Source organism: Equus przewalskii, chromosome 7 (assembly GCF_037783145.1).
Source record: "Equus przewalskii isolate Varuska chromosome 7, EquPr2, whole genome shotgun sequence".
NCBI lineage: Eukaryota > Metazoa > Chordata > Mammalia > Perissodactyla > Equidae > Equus > Equus przewalskii.
In genome coordinates this window covers 33,591,458-33,610,516 of record NC_091837.1, presented here as the reverse complement: position 1 = coordinate 33,610,516, position 19,059 = coordinate 33,591,458, and the positions used below count along the sequence as shown (strand labels likewise).

The window sequence follows — 19,059 nt, the reverse complement described above, 5'->3', positions numbered from 1 at the left end:
ACTGTCATTCTCGATGCGGTTGGTCCCACATTTTGGTTATGAACTCGAAGTCATGATATAGCTAGATGGTTAACACAGGAACGCTGGAGCCAGACTGCTTGGATTCGAATCCTGCCTCTACCACTTACTGTGCAACTTTAAGCAAATTACTAGAACTCTCTAGTGCTTAGTCTCCTAATCTGTCAAAAGAAGAAGATAATAGAGCATATTTCAAAGAATGATTATGAATTTTAAATGACTTACCCCGTATAGTCACATGGAACAATATCTGGTAGACAGTGAGAACTATGTAAGAGTTAGCTACTATTATGTTAACATATTAATTCCTTCACTACAAAATACAGTGTGATAATAACTACTGAAAAATTATGTTTTCTAGTTCAGTTTCCTCTCTTAATTAGTTCCCTACTTTCTTCACTGAGATCCTGCCGTAGCACTGCAATCCCCTGTAGTATTATCAGAAGCTGAGGGGGCTGGCCTGGTGGCGCAGCAGTTAAGTTTGTGTGCTCTGCTTTGGTGGCCCAGCGTTCACCAGATCAGATCCTGGGCATGGACCTACACACCGCTTATCAGGCCATGCTGTGACAGCCTCCTACATATAAAGTAGAGGACGATGGGCATGGATGTTAGGTTAGGGCTAATCTTCCTCAAAAAAAAAAAAAGTTGAGTATCTACTTTTGTGGAGCCCTGTGAAGCAAGTTACTGCTTCAGGTTGGATGGGTACTAGTGAAAAATTTACACACAAATCATGCCATTTCTTCTAACATAAATTTTAATGTGGGAGTTATCATCTGGGAATATGTGTGAGGGTGAAAACCTGATATTCCATCATTCATCTTTTATATGTTCTTCACACATAAAGTCTGTTCTTTTTTCCCCAGAGCTTGACGTTTTTTCTTTTATTCTCATATTTATTTAGCAATCACTGAACACCTGCTTCATGAACATCCTTTATCACGTGCTATTGAAACTGGCAAACAGCCATTGAGGATTAAGTATCTAGGTACTGAAGTTTTTTCCTTTTTGCAATTACTGATTATAGGTTTCAGCTGTTTAACCCACCCGTCGATAACTGTGCTGTGTAGGTAATATGCTATCTGACTCCCACTTGGTTCCTATAGACAACATCTCCCCGGAGCCTGGGTCACCTCGGTAGTGGGTGTGTGAGCTGTTTTTCAGGAATTAGAACTCCTTGTCCACTTCGGACTGGTTGAGACCACCAGCTCATCAACCGGGCCCACGCAGATGTCTGATAGGCGACCTTTTGACATCGAGGCTAAAAACTCCACCCTCAGATCATGCTAATGTGCCATTTTGTGAACGTGGGTCCTATGAGGAGGCGTGGAGTCTGACTACACTTGCGCAGATCATCACTTACCTCACCTCTCCTCACCTCCAATCACCTCTCTCCACATTTCAGACCACCTTGCCTCCATCCCATAAATATCCCTGAGTCCCTATTTTTGGGGAAGCAGACTTGAGACTCATGCTTTCGCTTCCTCACATGGCTGCCCTGTGTGTAACTCTCTCTGCTGCAGTCTCGTCGTCTTGGTGTTTGGCTTTCCAGCAAGCAGGCAAAAACAAAGCTGGTGCGGTAACATTATCAATTGCACAAGGAAGTCTCGAATTCTGAGCCCGTGTTTTCTTCCTATTTTGTCTCAAAGGAGATGACATACTTCTTCTTGTATAAATGACATGTGACTATACGGCCAATTATTAAAACATAGATGCCCAATTATGTAATCGGTGGAAGAATGAAAAGACAAAATTAGTCTAGGGCCCTATCGTTCACTGCCAGTCAGATTTTGGGTGGCTCTAAAAACTAAGGCTATAGAATAAAGATTACGCATACACTTAAAAAGATGTGGACTACTTTTTAGTGGTTTCCTTAAGTTTCCCACAAATAAATGCTTTATCAAACTTTGAAATAACTCACTTATGGGAGAGAATCCTCCTGAAAATTGAAAGATATTTATGTACGGCTTCAAGCTGATCGTTTGGGATGCTTAAACCTACTACATGTCAATTTCTTAATCTGTACGTGCAGAAGTGTCCATCTGCTACACTGGTTTAACTGGCCTCCAGCCAGCCTATCGTACTGAATGAGTGCCTGCTCTTTGCAATGTAAATTACTCCAGGACTTTCTTCCGGGAAGCAGAAGTTTAAATTGTGATCTCTGCTCTGGAGCTATATATAATGAGGAGAACAGAGTACCAGTTATGGAACACTCTTAAAAGACAAGCAATCCACGGGTAAGAGCTAATTTCTACAATTCTAAGAGTTTATTGGAGAGTAACGGAGAGGAAAGAGGTGCTGCCCAGAAGGTTTCACTGAAGAGGTGGTTGAACCTCCGCTGGAACTCCAGGAACGATGAAAAGGACTTAGGAAGGCAGGGGAGGCGGGCCAAAGCATTCAGGCCAGAAATGGAAGTATAAATTTCAGGTATGGAAATATCTGAAGCATTTCCGCTCCCAAGGATTATGGAGAGACTGGTTTGCCAGGAGTTGAGGCAAGGTATTCAAAAAATATGAGAAATACACATTAGTCAAGAGGGTCAGCTCAAATTACGGAAGGTTTCAAAAGCAAGGTAGAGGAGTTGAGACTCAGACTCATAAGGGTGAAAACAAACAAGACCATTGATGCGTTAAAGCAGAGGAATGACACGGTAAAAGTGAAAAAGGAAGATCAGCCTGCCAATAAATGGACCTTGGGGTTTGAAGTCGGTTCAGTGAAGAGGCTAGGTGTTGGCATTCATAGTTTTAAAACATCCATTCACCCATTGAACACATTAACACTAGCATCATTTTTACTAAGGATTTTAATATATTTCAAACATAATGCCACTCCCACTGGTAGGACCTGCGGTGGATCCCGCCATTTCCCTGTGTGTCGCAGCACAAGAGCTTCACCCTGGGGCTCCAACAGGAAGGAGCTGGCTCTGCAGCCCAAATCACACTGCGCTGCGATTGGAGAGGAGGATGGGGATGATTATTTTAAGTTCCAAACTATAGAAGGTTAGCACTATCTGTATGAGTTCTCTTAAAACTGGACTTTGACTATTTGATATTTCTTTCACATTAAAGAAACACCACACCAAACATTTTTCCCTGTTCGTTACTTCCAGGAGAACTTCACTGACTCAGAAGATGCCCCTGATCTTCCTGACGGGCCGCTTGGTCTTTTCTCATGGCGTGAGTCTATGTGTTCTAATTCTCTGAACTAAAGCTGCCTGTGCTGGAGCTAATGCAGACAATGACGTTCCCCATTTTCTTCTTCTACACCTGAGATCACTGTGCCAAATTCCCCAGAGATGAACTTCAATAAGCCACATTCACTGACAAATGCAAAATCAATTTTGAAATAAAAAATATAATAACAATTACAAAATCTATCCAAATGTGAATGTAAAGGCATTCCAATGACATCTTGGATTAAAAATTAAATCACACCTGAAATGAGAAACTAAATGTTAAAGACAATGAGAGCATTGAATTCCAAAAATCCACAATAACCAAAGTATTATTCAGAGATTAATTCTTAAGATTAAAAATAAATGAAATATGTTTATAAACTAAGAGACTAGAAAAAATTATCCAGAATGAATAAAAAAATTAGTAAAGATTAAGTAAATTAATACAATAGAAAAATTAGCCTTAATTAATTAAAGGTAGTGACTTAAAAAATACTGCCGATATAGACAAGTATTTACAGTTCTGATTGAGATAAAAAACATACATCTTAGGAATGAAAAAGGAATAATAGCTACCTTCATAGAAAATCTAAAAATTACACACCTAAATAACTGTGTGTATATATTTGTATATATGTGTGTGTGTCTACACACACACATAACAACATATATTGAAAGTGTACATGAAACGGATGTTTTGCTAGAACAAATACACATTACCAAAATTCATACAGGTTTGGATTGAAAGGAATACAACCCCTAAACCATAGCCGTTGAAAAATTAACCAAAGCATTATGCCTACAATGATGCCAGGACTTGGAGGATTCATAAACAAATGCCAATAAAAATTTATATATGAGATTTTATAGAAGATATATTTACATCAAAGTTTAATAAATGGCTCCAAACTAAGAAAAAGATTCAATGAAGATTCAAAGTTCTCAACAAATTTGTGTCAAGATTAGCATAACTCTGGTAACAACAAAAAGAAATTATATATATATGCTAACATCAGTTATTAGAATAGTAGTTAAAAGTGCTAAAATAGTAGCAAATCATATTCCATAATGTAATAAAAGAATAATATAACATAAGGAGGGGTTATCTAAGCATTGAAATTATAGTTCAATATGGGAAAAACCTGTCAATGCAATTTCCTAAAGTAATTGCTTAAAGAAGAAAAACGATATATTCATTTTAATAGATGATGAACAATCATTTGATATACTTGAACTTCCACTCCAGATAAATGCAACTATAAGCTTCAGAAACCTAGAACAAATATTCCACTTAATGATGAAGCTTAGAAGAATTCATGAGAAAATCAAGAATTTATCCAAAGATCCTCATAATTACTATTCAATGTTACAAGTGATTGCAGTCAGTCTAATACGACATGCAAAAAAAAAACAGATGAAAACTATTTTAAAGATTGGGTAAATAAATCTTCAGTATTTCAGATGATATCTGCACAAAATACAAAATCAAATGAAAAATTCTTAGAAGTAAAAAAGAATTTTCAGAAAGTAAAGTATAAAACATACTTCTGTGTTTTGTGAAAAAGAAAAATACTTAGTTTCCTTACATATATGCAAAAATTTCTAAGAGGAAAGGAAATTTTGATTCAGAACAATGAGGGTGAACTTTAATAGATTCTAAAACACAAATGATAGGGTCATCACAGTAATTAAGATAGACTCCGTATATATAAAGATTTCACTTATCATAAAGGTGCATTTCAAATGTGTAGAAAAGATGAAAGATTGAAAAAAAAAAAAAACGGTATTGGACAAGCCAAGGTTACCCCTTTGGAAAACATAAAGTTAGATGATCTAGTTTACACCATTCTACAATGTAAATTCCAATAAGCCACGTTGCTGGGAGCCTCTGAAGTCTTAGGGACCACATAAAGTGCCCTGAGAATGTACCCCGGCAGGCAAGATTTACCCTTCCAGGCACCATGGCCAGGACTCCTGAAGCCCTTGTCACCGCTTCACTGGATTCCTGGAAGTCCCACCATCTAGAAGAGACTAGGGAACCAAATTGGGATGCCTGTGGTTCCTTATAACCAAGAAGCAGGGAAGTTAAAACGTATCTCCCTCATGGTAAGAAGGTCTAGAATGATTTCAGTACAGGTGCAGGAGGGGTTCAGTTGGCATCTCTCGGCTACTCTAGCAACTAACTAATTTGTTTAACATTTTTAAGTCAAGATATTCTGAGGAACAAACAATCCAAAGTAAGTCATGTTGGAGACTGGTGCCAATGAGATTTTTCTTAGTCTCAATCCTGCTCAAACTGTTGTTTACCAGCATTCAATCGGTTTTCAGAAAAATAAAAAGAAAACAAAAACAAAATCGGAGTGATCAACTTACCCCAGGAAGCTCTATCTATAACTGCCACATGAGATCATTTTCTTTCTCTTACACTCTTAAACTTTAAAGAATTGTGTTTGTAGACAATACATACTCAGTAAAGATGTGCTGAATCAACAAATCAGTGAACTAATGATGTGGAGAGGCTGGCAGCAAAGAATGAAGAAATAGAAAACCATGACTAGCATTGGTCTATTGGAAGTAAAATTGTGGTCCTGGAACTGCCATGGAAAAGCCTAGAAAACAGGCCTACCTGACCTCCTCTTCTTTGGCAACTCAATTGTGTAACTATCCTGCTTCAAGTTCTTCTTGGTGTGTGTATGAAACCACACGCAGTCCTTTGTCGTTGGCTCATACCATATGCCTAGGTGGTAAATCAGCTAGAGAGGCAGACAAGGGGTCAGCCATGTCAGGAGCTTTCACCTTAACTACAACGTATGGGGGAACCGCCGTGGGCAGTAAGCAAGACTTGCATTCTAAATCAGTGTTTGCAGCTGTGGGGAGGATGAGTTTGAGGGGCGTAAGCTAAAGTTAGGGAGGTCACCTAGGGGGCTCCTTCAGCAATACAGAAAGATGACAACGAGTTTCTGTTTTAAGGACGTAGTTGTAGGAAAAGAGGGAACTAGAAATAGTCTAGAACTATTTACAAGATAAAGTCCACAGAGCTCAGAGACGAGCATATAGAGGGAAGAGGGTAGATAGAGTTAAGATTAAAATTTAGGGACCCATCTTGGGCACATGGGTACCACCAGCTGAGAAGGAAAATAAAGGATCCTATGCAAGGCCTTAGAGCAGGAGTCCCCGGTCATAGGGTACAGCACAACCATGAGGGGCCTTTGCAGGTGACTCCTCACTTCCAGTACTTACCAGAGTTTGTGAATGACTTACTTGTTTTCATCAATAAGTTGGTTGGACAGGAGATAATCTCTAAAAGATAGACTTTCCCACTCATTTGCAGTCCAATGCATGGTCTTCAATGAGAAAGTAACAGTTGAGCTTATAGCCAGTAGGTCAGGCATTGTGGGTAACCCTTTGCCTATCTGTGCCATAACCTGTAGTGCTATTGATAAGTGACTCATTGGCAAAAGTCACTCACATTACTTTATGTTTCTTATATGATCACAGTGAAACAAAACAAGACAACCCCATAAACAAAAATCTAAAAACACAAGAGAAAACCTCATTTACATGGGGCTAATAGCATTATCTCCCTGAACAATGGGGATATCCTGGGAATGTGTTATGCACGTGAATGTCGACTACCCTTTGTCTCAAAATTGACAACAGACAAGAAACTACTGTGCCAAAATGACATTTGAATATGTCCCCTCCGTCTGCCTGAAGTGCTATCTTGTGCTGTCCACCAAGTTGCCATCAGAGAACCACTGCTTCATCTAACAGGGTCTCTTGCTTCTTCTGGTCCATCACGACCCTCCCTGCCAGGGCACCTGCACAGACACACCCCATGAGGATTCCAAGCAGAGACGGTGAGACAGGGAATGACGACAGTATCTGACAAAGAAAAGTACAGGTTCTGTTACTCAAGGCCAAGTAGTGAATTTGGATGAAGTGAAAGCCATACGGCTGAGTCGTGAGAACTGAGGCTGGAAATACAGGCAATAGTGGAAAGACTTCAATATCATGATGAGGGGTTGTTCATGGATCCTGCTGGTAAAAGGACTCTGGGTTAAGATAGCAGAGTTAGGCCAGCTCATCTGTGTGAACTCAGCCAATGGGACCCAAGTTAACAAATTCCTTCATACTTGATACACGTAGAGAACAACCTTTGGTCTCTGGCCACAGTGGTATCAATTTATGGAGTCCTCTTTTAAACTGAGATCTATTCACTCCTCTCCTTCTTCCTAATTGTTACAAGGTTGGGAGGCCTATTGGTAGCTGTGGTTTCCCTGCAATCTTAGTTCAAGTTTTTCCTAGCTGTTTTGAAGAAATTGCTTATTCTTGCCTTCAACTTGCACTTTTGCCCTAACATGCAGTTGTCTTGGCATGCGATGACTTACCATGGAGCCACTTCTGGGAACTGCAAAGCTCCCTTCTTCATCCTGGGACCCAACTGACAGGGTAGTACTGTTGAGAGAAGCATCATCTGGCTAAATGGAGAAACGAAAGCACCATTCTTATTCAGGCAAATACTTTCTAACGTGTTGGTGTATTCTACTATGTGTACATAGTTAGAGACACGTGGTGATCTACAAAGTTATGACTGCCTGGGCATGGACCATTGCATCCAGCCCCTCAGGGATCATTACTGTGAGCCACCTAAATGCCAGGTCCTCTCACAGATGCCTCGATTGCCTGCCACACACTCCATTTTCCTTAACGATATCTTCGTTTTGTTTCAGGGAGTTCGATGTTAAACCAAAGAACTTGATTTCCAGGGTTTTTGCAGCTAAGAGTGATCATACAACAAGTGTGGCCAAGGATGTGTAAGGGCAATTTTATCAAGAGTGCTTCCAGAAAAGCAAAGGCTTTCCTGACCAAAAAGAACAAGGTCAGCTGATATGTACTCATGATAGCACCACAGACGACGCCTGGCAATTCTAGGCAATCCAGACATCTCGGACGAATCAGGATGATCGTGGCCACAGGAAAGCATGGCAGAGACAGATGATCAAACGTGGCTGGATCCATGCTAAGGGGCATCACGTGGCAGCCCTGTCAGACTTGGCCCATGTCTGTTAAGCTTCTCCATGTGAAGCAGAACGACTCCGACTTTTCCATTTCACACAGCGAAACACAAACTTAACTCGTCTAATCTTATTTTTTTAACAGACTCTAAAACTATCTATCTTTTGCAGTGAATAGAATTCAGTAGCAATAGCACCAAGCTTTTTGCCTTTATAAAGCTGGAACTCAGAGTTTTTGCTTTAGTGTACAACGGTTTCTCTGAAATTTAAGTAACAAATGTTCCTTCCGTCACTGAAGGAACCTTATTACAAAATTGAATATAGTTGATAGTTATGAAAACATACACTGTTTTATCTTTTAAAAAACTGTCATTCATCTTGCTTGAGCATATTTTCTAAATTTTCTGTAGATAGTGTGCATTACTTTATAAAATGAACAAGGAACTTTTTTTAAAAGAAACGAATAAAACACAAGAACCAGTACAAGAAATTTAAGTGAAGATGGTGAACTGATAATTGCCTACCTCCTCTCCCAGCCCAAATCACTAAAAATGGCAGAAAACATCTATCTTTTAAAGGAACCGATTTTTAACAGCATTGGAAACCACTGAAGAATTCTGTAGCAGATCAACTGGTAGAAATCTTTAGATGACAAGCAAAAGGAAGCGGTTTGGTAAAATGAAAAGCTCTACCTAAAAGCAGAATTTAAAAGAAAATTTTAAAAGAAATGTCTAGGGAGGGAATAGAAAAACAAATAACATAGAATGTACAAAGACTAGGAAAAACTACAGGCAAATAATTAAGAAATGCTTACAAAATAGACCTACCCCCCTTACGTATGTAGACAGCTCTGAAATACAACCCTAGGAAAAACCCAAGACATACAGTCTAAATAAAATGAACTAACTGCCTTGGTGGGTGGGTGGGTGGGGGCTCCTAGTGTGAACGTAGGAGTCTAAGAGAGAGGGAACTCAGGAGGTCACAACAAAAGACACGAGACTGAAAAATGAAATCAGCTTTGCCCAGAAGTAATACATTTGAGTTCTTCATCTCCTTCGTTGGTTTTGCATTTGCAGAGAGTGTTTACTAGTCTACTTGCCCCCTCTGTGCACCTTTAAGATAAGCACACCCCACTCACTCACAACACACAATCAACAATTTTGGCCTTTGGGGAAAATCGATCTACTCAATTACAGAAGAAATATACAGAATTTCCTGTACTAATAAAGTCCTATACCATGACTCAGCAGAGAACTTCAGGGGCCCAGAAAGCTGCACTTCCACCTACAAGTGTGCTGATATCTTCTGCCTTCCGGAGCATTTTCCACCCTGCGTTACCTTGGATGGACTCTTTGGTGGGTCATCTCAGCCTCCTGCTGTGACAGCATTCTGACAGACAGGGTGTAGGGGGAGGACTAGGAAGCTGGACAGGAAAAAACACCCAGGATCCATAGTCTTGGTCAGAAGTTCTCCATGCACTGGAGGCAAAACCTACAGCCCAAGGACACTTGCTGCCACCCAAAGGGAGGTGTGCACGTCCTGACCCGATGGTACTCACACTCGGGCAGACACGTCACTGTTTGCATCACTTATTGCTACACACTACAAAAGCTTACATTCTCCACACAAGATGTTTACGTATAACTGCAATGCAACATAACTGACAAAACTAAACATTTATATCTCAGTTGATGCTGAAAATATTGAAAAAAATATTTATGTGATAGTCTGCCATTTTACTGTATGAGCTCACTCATACGCACCAAGCTTTAGTTACAATATCTCCACTTAGGTTACACATAAAAAACCAAGTTTTGTTGTTGTTGTTTCTGCCTGTAGAAACTTTTTTTTAAAGATAGAATTTAGTTATTTTTTATTTACCTATTATTTCCAGCTGAGTTTAAGAGCTATGAGTGTGGGGTTGTGGGTGGCTGTGTTTTGCCAACAATCTGAATTATGTTGCATCTTTACCCAAGAGAAGTGAACATACACATCATTTATACTATATGAATGTTCATGGCTGCATTATTCATAATAGCTCAAAACTGGAAACAATCCAAATATCCACCATTAAGGTGAATGTATTTACCAATAGTAGTGTATATATGCAGTGGATTATCATTAGTAATAGAAGGACCAAACTTTTAACACTGGTGAAAAGTGGATGAATCTAAAAATTATTATTGAGTGAAAAAAAAAACGGATACAAAAGTGCATATTATATATGTAATTCCACTCATAGGAAAGGCAAAGCCGCCCGCAGTGGTGAGAAATCACAGCAGGCTTGCTCTGCAGGAGTCAAGGACAGCTGACTGGAAAGGCCGGAGAGAAATTTCCGCGGTGATGGAAATGTTCTCTATTTTGACTGACTATGGTTATATGGCTGAAAACATTCATTAAAACTAACTGAATTATACATCTAAAATACATACTTTTATTGTTTCTAAATTAAACCGCCATTAAAAACAAATAATAATTTGATTCTTTAAAAATAGTTCTTATCTTCAGAGTGATTTAAGGGGCTATTGCTTCTATGAATCAAGAACGTACAGCTAACATAATGTGTAAATCAGAGAGAAAAACGTTCCTGGGAAATAAGGAAATGCTGAAATTCACAAAAAGAGTGAGATAAGCTAAAAAACAATGCAATCATGACCAAGAAAAAGATTACTAATCTGGGACACAAAGTTGAAGAAATCAAAGCAAACAGACTAATATGAGAGAAAATGGAGGGATATTGAAATTCAGTTCAAGCAAAGCAACCACCATCTATATATGTTCTAGAAGAGTGGGGACACAGAAGATGGGGAGAAAAAATAATTTAAGACACAACAGAAGACAAAGTCCAGAAAATGAAGCAGTGGCAAAGGTGAGTGAAATAAAGGGCAGATCCTTGTGAAAGTTCAGAACTCCAGCACTAAATTCAAAATTCAAAAATTCACAAAAGTTGCAGAGAAGATAACCAAAAAAAGATTATTTATAAAGGAATGAGATTCAGGCAACCAAAATAAGAAAAGAAAAACAAATAATGTCGTAAAAGAGTGCAACATTCGGTCAGTGGATAGGAAGAAAAATTCTACTGTGCAGGTTTTCCAGGAAAGCTAAGGTGTGCTGTTAAGGACAGTAGGTTGGCACAAGGAGGAAGATCAACACGGTATCAGGAGTTTGCTAACCATCCTGTAAGTATAAGGATTAAACTTGCATGCCTGGGTGGCAGCACGAAAGGAAAGAAGTCCGTGCTAAGATTGGCATTGCATTCTATCACAGCTGCACCAGTCTTCGTTTACCCACCATTCGTTACTTGTTTTGTGATGAAAACAAACTCCTACTTGTTTAAATCAAGGTTCCTTAGATTTTCTTTTCTATGAAGCAAACACAGATGTAACTGATAATTTTTAACAGATGGTATGATAGTATTTTTCAGTGAATTATGAATCAATAGCAAGTGTAGCTATTTGATTTTCACTTCAGACACTGGAAATAAACTAGATCAACTGCTTTGTCTCTTGAATAAACTAACATCTCACATGACATTCATTTATGTTGACCGCACATAAGGAAAATGTCCTCTCTTATCTACACAAGATGTGATTTGTAGAATAGGTTTGTGATGATTGTACATTGGGTTGCAAGCCTTCTGTAAACGCCTGAATTTAGTGGCATTAGTGATTTAGTCAAGGGTCAACCACATGTAATACACGAATAGACTATTCCTTTATTGTAAGCAGCTTATTGCAAAATAAACACATTGAATATTAATAAAATCATAAAACATTATATGGACTCTTTTTTAAAGATTTATTGTGGTATAAGTGACATACAATTAACTGCACATACTTAAAAAGTATAAAGTATACAATCTGATGAGTTTTGACGAACATAGTGATCTTTGAAACCATCACCACAGTCAAGACAATGAACAAATCCAGCACCCCTGAAAGTGTCCTCATGTCACTTTGTCATCCCTCCTTGCCCACCTCCAGGTCCCCAAGTAATCCCTAATCTTCTTTTCTCCCCTATAGGTTAGTTTACATTTCCTATAATATCATATAAATTGAATCTTTGTCTGGCTTCTTTTACATGACACAATTATTCTGAGATCCATCTATGTTGTGTATGGCGAAAATTCATTGCTTTTTATTGTTGAGCAATATTTCATTGTAGGAATATACCACAATTTGTTCATCCATTTACCTGTAGATAAAACTGAGTTGCTTCCAGTTTGGGGCTATTATGCTATAAACACTTATGGATAAGTCTTTGTGTGAATATATATTATCTATGAGTAGAATGGCTGGGTCTATGGTAGGTATATGCTTAACTTTTTAAGAAGCTACCAAATTATTTTCCAAAGTAGATGGATGATTTTACATTCCCATCAGCACTCTATGAGAGTTCCAGTTGCTCCACATCCGTGGCACCAGTTGATATGGTCAGTCTTTTTAATTTTAGTCATTCTACAGGGTAGGAAGAGATCTCATTATGGCTTTATTTGCCTTTCCATGATCGTTAATGATACTGAGCAGCTTTCATGAGATTATTTGCCATCAATAATCTTCTTTGGTGAAGTGTCTTTTCAAGTCTTTAGCCCATTTTAAAAGATGAGAAAAGACCAAACAAAATTTTACCACTGGAAAACTCAGGGTATGATCTTAAAAGAGAAAGTTGATTTGTTTTCAAAGATAGAGGATTTGTGTGAAGTTAAGGGAACTAAGGGTTGGAAATACCAGCAGGGAGCATATTGTAGATAATTTTTAATATCAAAAAAATGAGTTTACTTTATATATAAATATATATATTTATATATTTTTTTGCTGAGGAAGATTTGCCCTGAGGTAACATCTGTGCCAATCTTCCTCTATTTTGTATGTGGGTTGCCACCACAGAATGGCTGATGAGTGGTGTAGGTCCACACCTGGGATCCGGACCAGTGAACCCAGGCCAACAAAGCAGAGGGCATGAACTTAACCACTACTCCATGGAGCCAGGCCCTTATATATATATTTTAAACAACAGGGATTCTATTCTTGGATAAAATGGGAGAGTTAAGTCACATGATCAAACCTCTCTCTCCTAAAACCTAGTAGAGTCAACAAAACATAACTAAAGTTTTGGAAAAAAGAATCCCAGCAGCATTCACGTAAGTGGTGGACAGACAGAGATATTCCAGGAACAATGTGGGTTCTTTTCTAAAATCCACCTCACTCTCCATTACAACAGCACCAAGGAAGAAAGTAAATGGAGAAAATTTTGGAAATAACTACTTCTATCTCCTCCAAAGTACCAGGGAAAATGACTGAAGGTGTGAGTAACCACATCTGGGTTCAATATGTACCCCTTCAAACTAAGTCTCTCCCCAACAGCATCTCAGCAAAAGGGAGAGAACCTATTGGAATGTACCATTTTGCTTTGTTCTATCTGGGAAGAAGTTAGGAGAGGGACTATGAGGATAGAAAAACAAAAGGGAAAATAGATTAACCTAAGCTCCACCAAAGGAGAGAAAAAGATGGCTTCAGACAGGAGTACAAGCAGAAACAATGTGAAGAAAGGCTCTGGGCTAACCACAAATAAAGCAAGTTGCTGGGAGCTCTGTCCTCAGGCTCGCCAGACTTTGCCCTCCTCTGGGTGAGTGGGGACAGTGGCTCTGCGGAAAGGCAGGGGATGGGAGGGGCGGGGCACTGGACACCTAGGGTTAAAAGGATGCTCAGAGGCAAGCTGCCCAGGGTTCACCTACACTGGGGAAACTGTAGACAACCTGAGGACTCCTACGGCTCCAACGCACAGACCTGTGACTCCGTGGAACTAACGCTCTTATGAGAATTTTTTTAAATAAAAGAAAAAATGTAAAGGAACTAAAATCTGTCAAAAAGTTATGCCTACAATCATTGGTTTTGTGGGTGTGTATCTGTTTTTATAGAGCGCGCAGTTATTTGTGGATTTAACTATTAAGCTTGGGTTCATTTACTGCTAAATGTTTTCCTACAAATCAATGAGAGGCAGATATATCTGTTGACAGCTGTGGCTGTCCAGCCATCTTAATTATGTGGCACTGTTTTGATGCTGTGCATGACTGTCTTGAAGAAATGGCTCTTTCTTTCAGCCCTTCCCCAGTTCTCCTGCCGTAACTTACCAAGGAACCACTTGTTTTGGTAACTCCTGGTGGCTCTTTTTCCTCCTGAGTGCCATCCAACTGAGAAGAACAGTTGTCACAGGGATCCCCTGGCTAACGAGAGAAATGAAAGTCATCTTTATGGAGGCATATCTTTCCCAGCATGATTGTCGATTCAGTTATGCCTTACTTAGAATCTGTATAAATGTACAGTCCTGTGGAGACATACAGAGTTAATGACTACCTGTGAAATGGTCATAGGACCCACCAATTTGTCCACAATTATATTATTGATCCTCATAAATGGCGTGCACTATAATAGAAATTGGTCTCAGAAACAGACACTGCTAAATGCCTGCCAAAACCCACTTTTCTTTTCCTCTTTAACTTATGAATAAACTTATGATTTTGCTCCAATATGCTGTGTGTCTAACTAAAAAGACTAAGTGTGATCGCGTAATGGTCACATCCAAGGAGACACAAGCGGAATTCTATTTGGCAGAGCATCCAGACAGGCTAATGTTTTCTTGTTAAAGTGGATGGAATCAGCCGGTCGACACTTCTTCTAGAATATGAACATGATGCCTTTGATGCCCAGACATCCTATAAGCATTAAATATTAGCCTGTATGCTGAGTGAAGCTGGAGGGAAACATGAAGTTAGTAGAGCCATGGGAGGCATGCCAGTCATACCAGCCTCAGACTCCTTATGTTGTAAGGAAAATAATGCTCAAATTGTCTAAGTCATGTAGTTGAGCGGTAAAACTACATTACTTAAAATAAGGCTTTATGAGTGTATTTTGCAATGATTTATAAATCAATAGCAAGAATAGTCAGTTTTTTTCAATTATAACATTGGATATACAATAGATTGATTATCTCATGAGCATATATGGCTGAACCAAGTAGTTCATTCCCATTCACTGAACAGTGGAAAAGCTTGGATTTTCACGATGCAGGAAGTGTATTTGGAGACTATTCTGATCATGACGGACTGCACTGCAGGCCTCATGCATATGTTCGAAGACTTTTAGCAGCATTTGTGATACAATGGCATTCCCCAAAATAAGATACAAAATTCTATTTTATGATTGAAGCAACTTTTTGCAAAATTAAACATACGAGATATTAATGAAATAAACTTTTACATGTGATCTTAGAAACTATCTTTCATCTCCCTTTTCCATATTTCCTAGCACTTTTCCTACAAGTGTATGTATTATATTAATACAAAACACACACATCTATTTTGAAGCGGAAACAATGCTAAAGAGGTAGTACAAGAAAACAGGTTAGGATGGAGGACTGAGAGCACACACCACTCCCAATCACTCAGAATTAGAGAAAGTGCATTTGTGTGTGTGTGTGAGAGGAAGGCTGGCCCTGAGCTAACATCTGTGTTAATCTTCCCCTATTTCGTATGCGGGACGCCACCATAGCATGGCTCGATGAGAGGCTCTTGCAACAGCAAATCCAGACTAACTCTAACAATAAAGGGGAGATGAGTGGAAGAGCAGGGGTTATGAGGAATTAACAGTAGGACCACTCAACTGAAAAATCAATATGGGCTAAATTATAACTACTCACGACAAAAATTGGAATCAGGCTCTACAAAATGATGTAAAAAAATCTACTAGCATGCAGAACAAACAGAAAAAAGACATGGAAAATACGAGACAAGTTAAGAGATATGTGAGTTAAATGGAGATAATGAAATAAAGAAATAATGGGAAGACGATGTTCAGAACTGAAAGGAAAGGAACACTTTTCAGAAACAAAAAGCTGAGTGCGGTTCATGATAAAAAAAAGATTTCATATCCTGATGACAGTTCAGGCCTCCAACAATAAAGATAAAACTAAAAAGCTTCCAGAGATATAAAAATGAGAGCAGGATATAAATAAAGGAATAAGATTTAGAGAGGCATCGGACTTCTCAAAATTAACGCTATATGAAAAAGCACATAGATTAATACTTACAAATTGCTGAAAGAAAGTGATTTAGGGCCTAGCATTTTGACACTCACCAATTTAGGATTTAAGCTTTTTGGATATGAAAATGTAGTATGCAGAGCTATTTGTTGCGAGAATTGCTCAAAGGATAAAGGGTGCGGTCTGCTAAGAAGGTGTAACATTTCGCAACATATGTGATTATGCAAATTAATGCTTTTACTATTCTCCGCAGTCATTCTATTCTGCTGGCCCTCCTCCGCCTCCTGTGAGAGAACAGTCCTTGCTCTCTCATTCTATGAACTGTGGAGCAGTTGAGGGTGTGGCTGGAGTGAAACTTACATGTTCTCCTCCATCTCGGTAAGAGGTTTGCTCTCCGGTTTGGGACCACACCTGCCCCTTGATTAACCTTTAAAAGGTGATAAGACTTTCAAACAGTTGAAATAAAAGGGATCTTGATAAAAGAGAAAAGAAACAAAAGATGCCTAGACCAATCAGGAGAGGCCATGGCGAGGTGTAGGAGTCTCAGTGTGGCAGAAGGCCTAAAACAAGGCGCACTATCGTGCTGCCCTGAGATCTGGTAAAATGGGGAGAGCCATAAGCACTCTCCCCACAAGTTCCTCTCCCACTCTGCTCCCTCAGTGAAGGTCCCAAAGCCAGACAATGCTCCTCATCTACGGGACCAGACAGTCCTCACTTATCCCTGAGTAGTGGGTTCCCTGCCAGCCTGTGGAATTATTTAAACAAGCCGATCACATCCTCCCATGGCAACCAAGGGGCACCTCACCCTCTTTTTTCTTTTTTGAGGAAGATTTGCCCTGAGCTAACTGCTGCCAGTTGTCCTCTTTTTGCTGAGGAAGCCTGGCCCTGAGCTAACATCCATGCCCATCTTCCTCTATTTTATATGTGGGATGCGTACCACAGCATGGTGTGCCAAGCAGTGCCATGTCCGACCCGGGACCCAAACTGGCGAACCCCGGGCCGCCGAGAAGCAGAACGTGCGAACTTAATGAACTTAACCGCTGCGCCACTGGGCTGGCCCCTCACCCTCTTGATACTACAAAGCCTGCCTCCCACAGTCCCTGGTTGCTCACTGTGTTTCCAAGTGCATCCCAGATGTGGCTCTGTGGGATGTGTGGTGTCCTCCCTCCCAGGCCACGAGAATACGTGACTAATAAATCACTGCCAATCTTATCCGTCTGGTGTCAGGGGTCGTGTGCTGAGCCATCCCTTTAGCCCAGGGGTGGGAATCCCCCCCTCACCTACAGGGTGAAGAGAAGGTGAGTCAGGTAGGGTCAGGGGGTAAAAGGCTCATGAAAATCCATCATTTGAAAACACTGACGTGCCCCTTCTCCGGCTGCGGGGCGACGTAGCAGCTGCTGTGAAGGGAAACACCGCAGGCAGTGAGGAAGGAAGCCCTCAGGTCCAGCGTCTTGGCTGGACACAAGGTACATAGGACGCCCCGCCTGAGAGAACAACCTAAACCCTGAGGACACCTGCGGCCAACTCAACAGAAAACGCAAGACCTCCGACCAGGCGGAGTTAGCGCTCCTAGGAAGAATATAATGAAATTAGAAAAAAAATTAGAGAGAGAATCTGCAAAACAGCATTGCTCACAGCCCCAGCAGACCACACTCCACCTCCAGACCTTGACCTACCCTCAGGCAGCAGAGGCACAGCCAGAACACAAACTGACCACATCCAAACTCTCAAGCAGAATTTTGGAAGGGATCATGGGCTGGCCTGTGTTAGGACAATTCTAAGATCCAGGTAAAATATACGTAAGATGAAAATAAACTGTATAGAAACTAAACATCATCATCTTCTCCATCAGATCCAGGACGGCACAGCGATTGTTCTTAGAACAGGAAAGAATCCCTCTTCCTCTACTAGGAAGGAAAAGGAGAGCTAAAGAGAAGGAAACACACTGAAGGGAAACAGGAAAGCCCTCTTGGCGAACGTTCTGCTGCTGGGAGTGCACGTGGATGCATGCGGACGTCAGCACACGGCACCCTGCACGCCTCCTGCTCAGGGCACACCCAGGCTCACGCCAAATGGTACAGATCGTGGCGTGGGTTCATCTCACACAAATAAAGCCTTCTACTGAGATAGCTTCATTGGCACTTAAGCACTCAGATTAGCAGTCTTTGAAAGTCTGTACTAAAACGGCAAGGTGGACTCTGATGCAATGTGTTTACCTCCTGGGCTAGACAGTACACTTTCCCCCACTTACTGCTACAAATCGAAGATGCTGTGGCACTTCTCCCCACAAGATATTTACATTTAGAAAATAAGTGAAATGTCAAAATATTTCCCTTGGTGAGAATTAAATTAATATTGAAAGCTACATGGATAGTAACGAAAAGTTTTCCATTACGCGCTCAGCAAAGAGAACAAAAGTTTAACTGACAACCTTCCCCGCATTTTGATTTCTGGCTGGGGCTGTAGCTACAGCTGTGGTTGTTTTTGTTATTGTGGGTCCAGGGAGGCCATGTGGTTATCTGTGAATGTAACTATTTAATTATTCATTCCTGAGGTTAGCAGTCTCCTTTTTCTTCACTGTTACAAGGTAACTAGGCATTTTTTTCCAAGTTTTCCTGACTGTCTTCAAATAATTTCTTTTTCCAACTTCTTTAATCTCAATTCCCCTTGCTCTATTCACCAGTTGACCATTTCTGGAGGGAACTGCTGACATCCCTTCTTCATCCAGGGTTGCATCCAAAAGAGGAGTTGGGGTACGAGAAAAATCATCTGGCTATTGAGAAAAATGAAAGTGCATTTTTATTCAGGCATATT

At 40.1% G+C, this 19,059-nt stretch overlaps 1 protein-coding gene across 6 annotated transcripts in view; it reads right to left on the bottom strand.

The window, feature by feature from the left end:
• ARHGAP28 (Rho GTPase activating protein 28) overlaps positions 1-19,059 on the bottom strand; it is a 186,283-nt gene that overhangs the window by 50,979 nt on the left and 116,245 nt on the right. For 4 of the 6 annotated variants that reach the window (XM_070629464.1, XM_070629463.1, XM_070629460.1 and 1 more), the window contains exons 4-5: positions 14,339-14,431; positions 7,582-7,671 (exon numbers count right to left, since the gene is read on the bottom strand). In XM_070629464.1, coding sequence (XP_070485565.1) covers positions 7,582-7,671; positions 14,339-14,431 — 183 coding nt within the window. The remainder of the gene's footprint in view (positions 1-7,581; positions 7,672-14,338; positions 14,432-19,059) is intronic. The other 2 variants (XM_070629462.1, XM_070629461.1) reach the window with 1 other exon arrangement.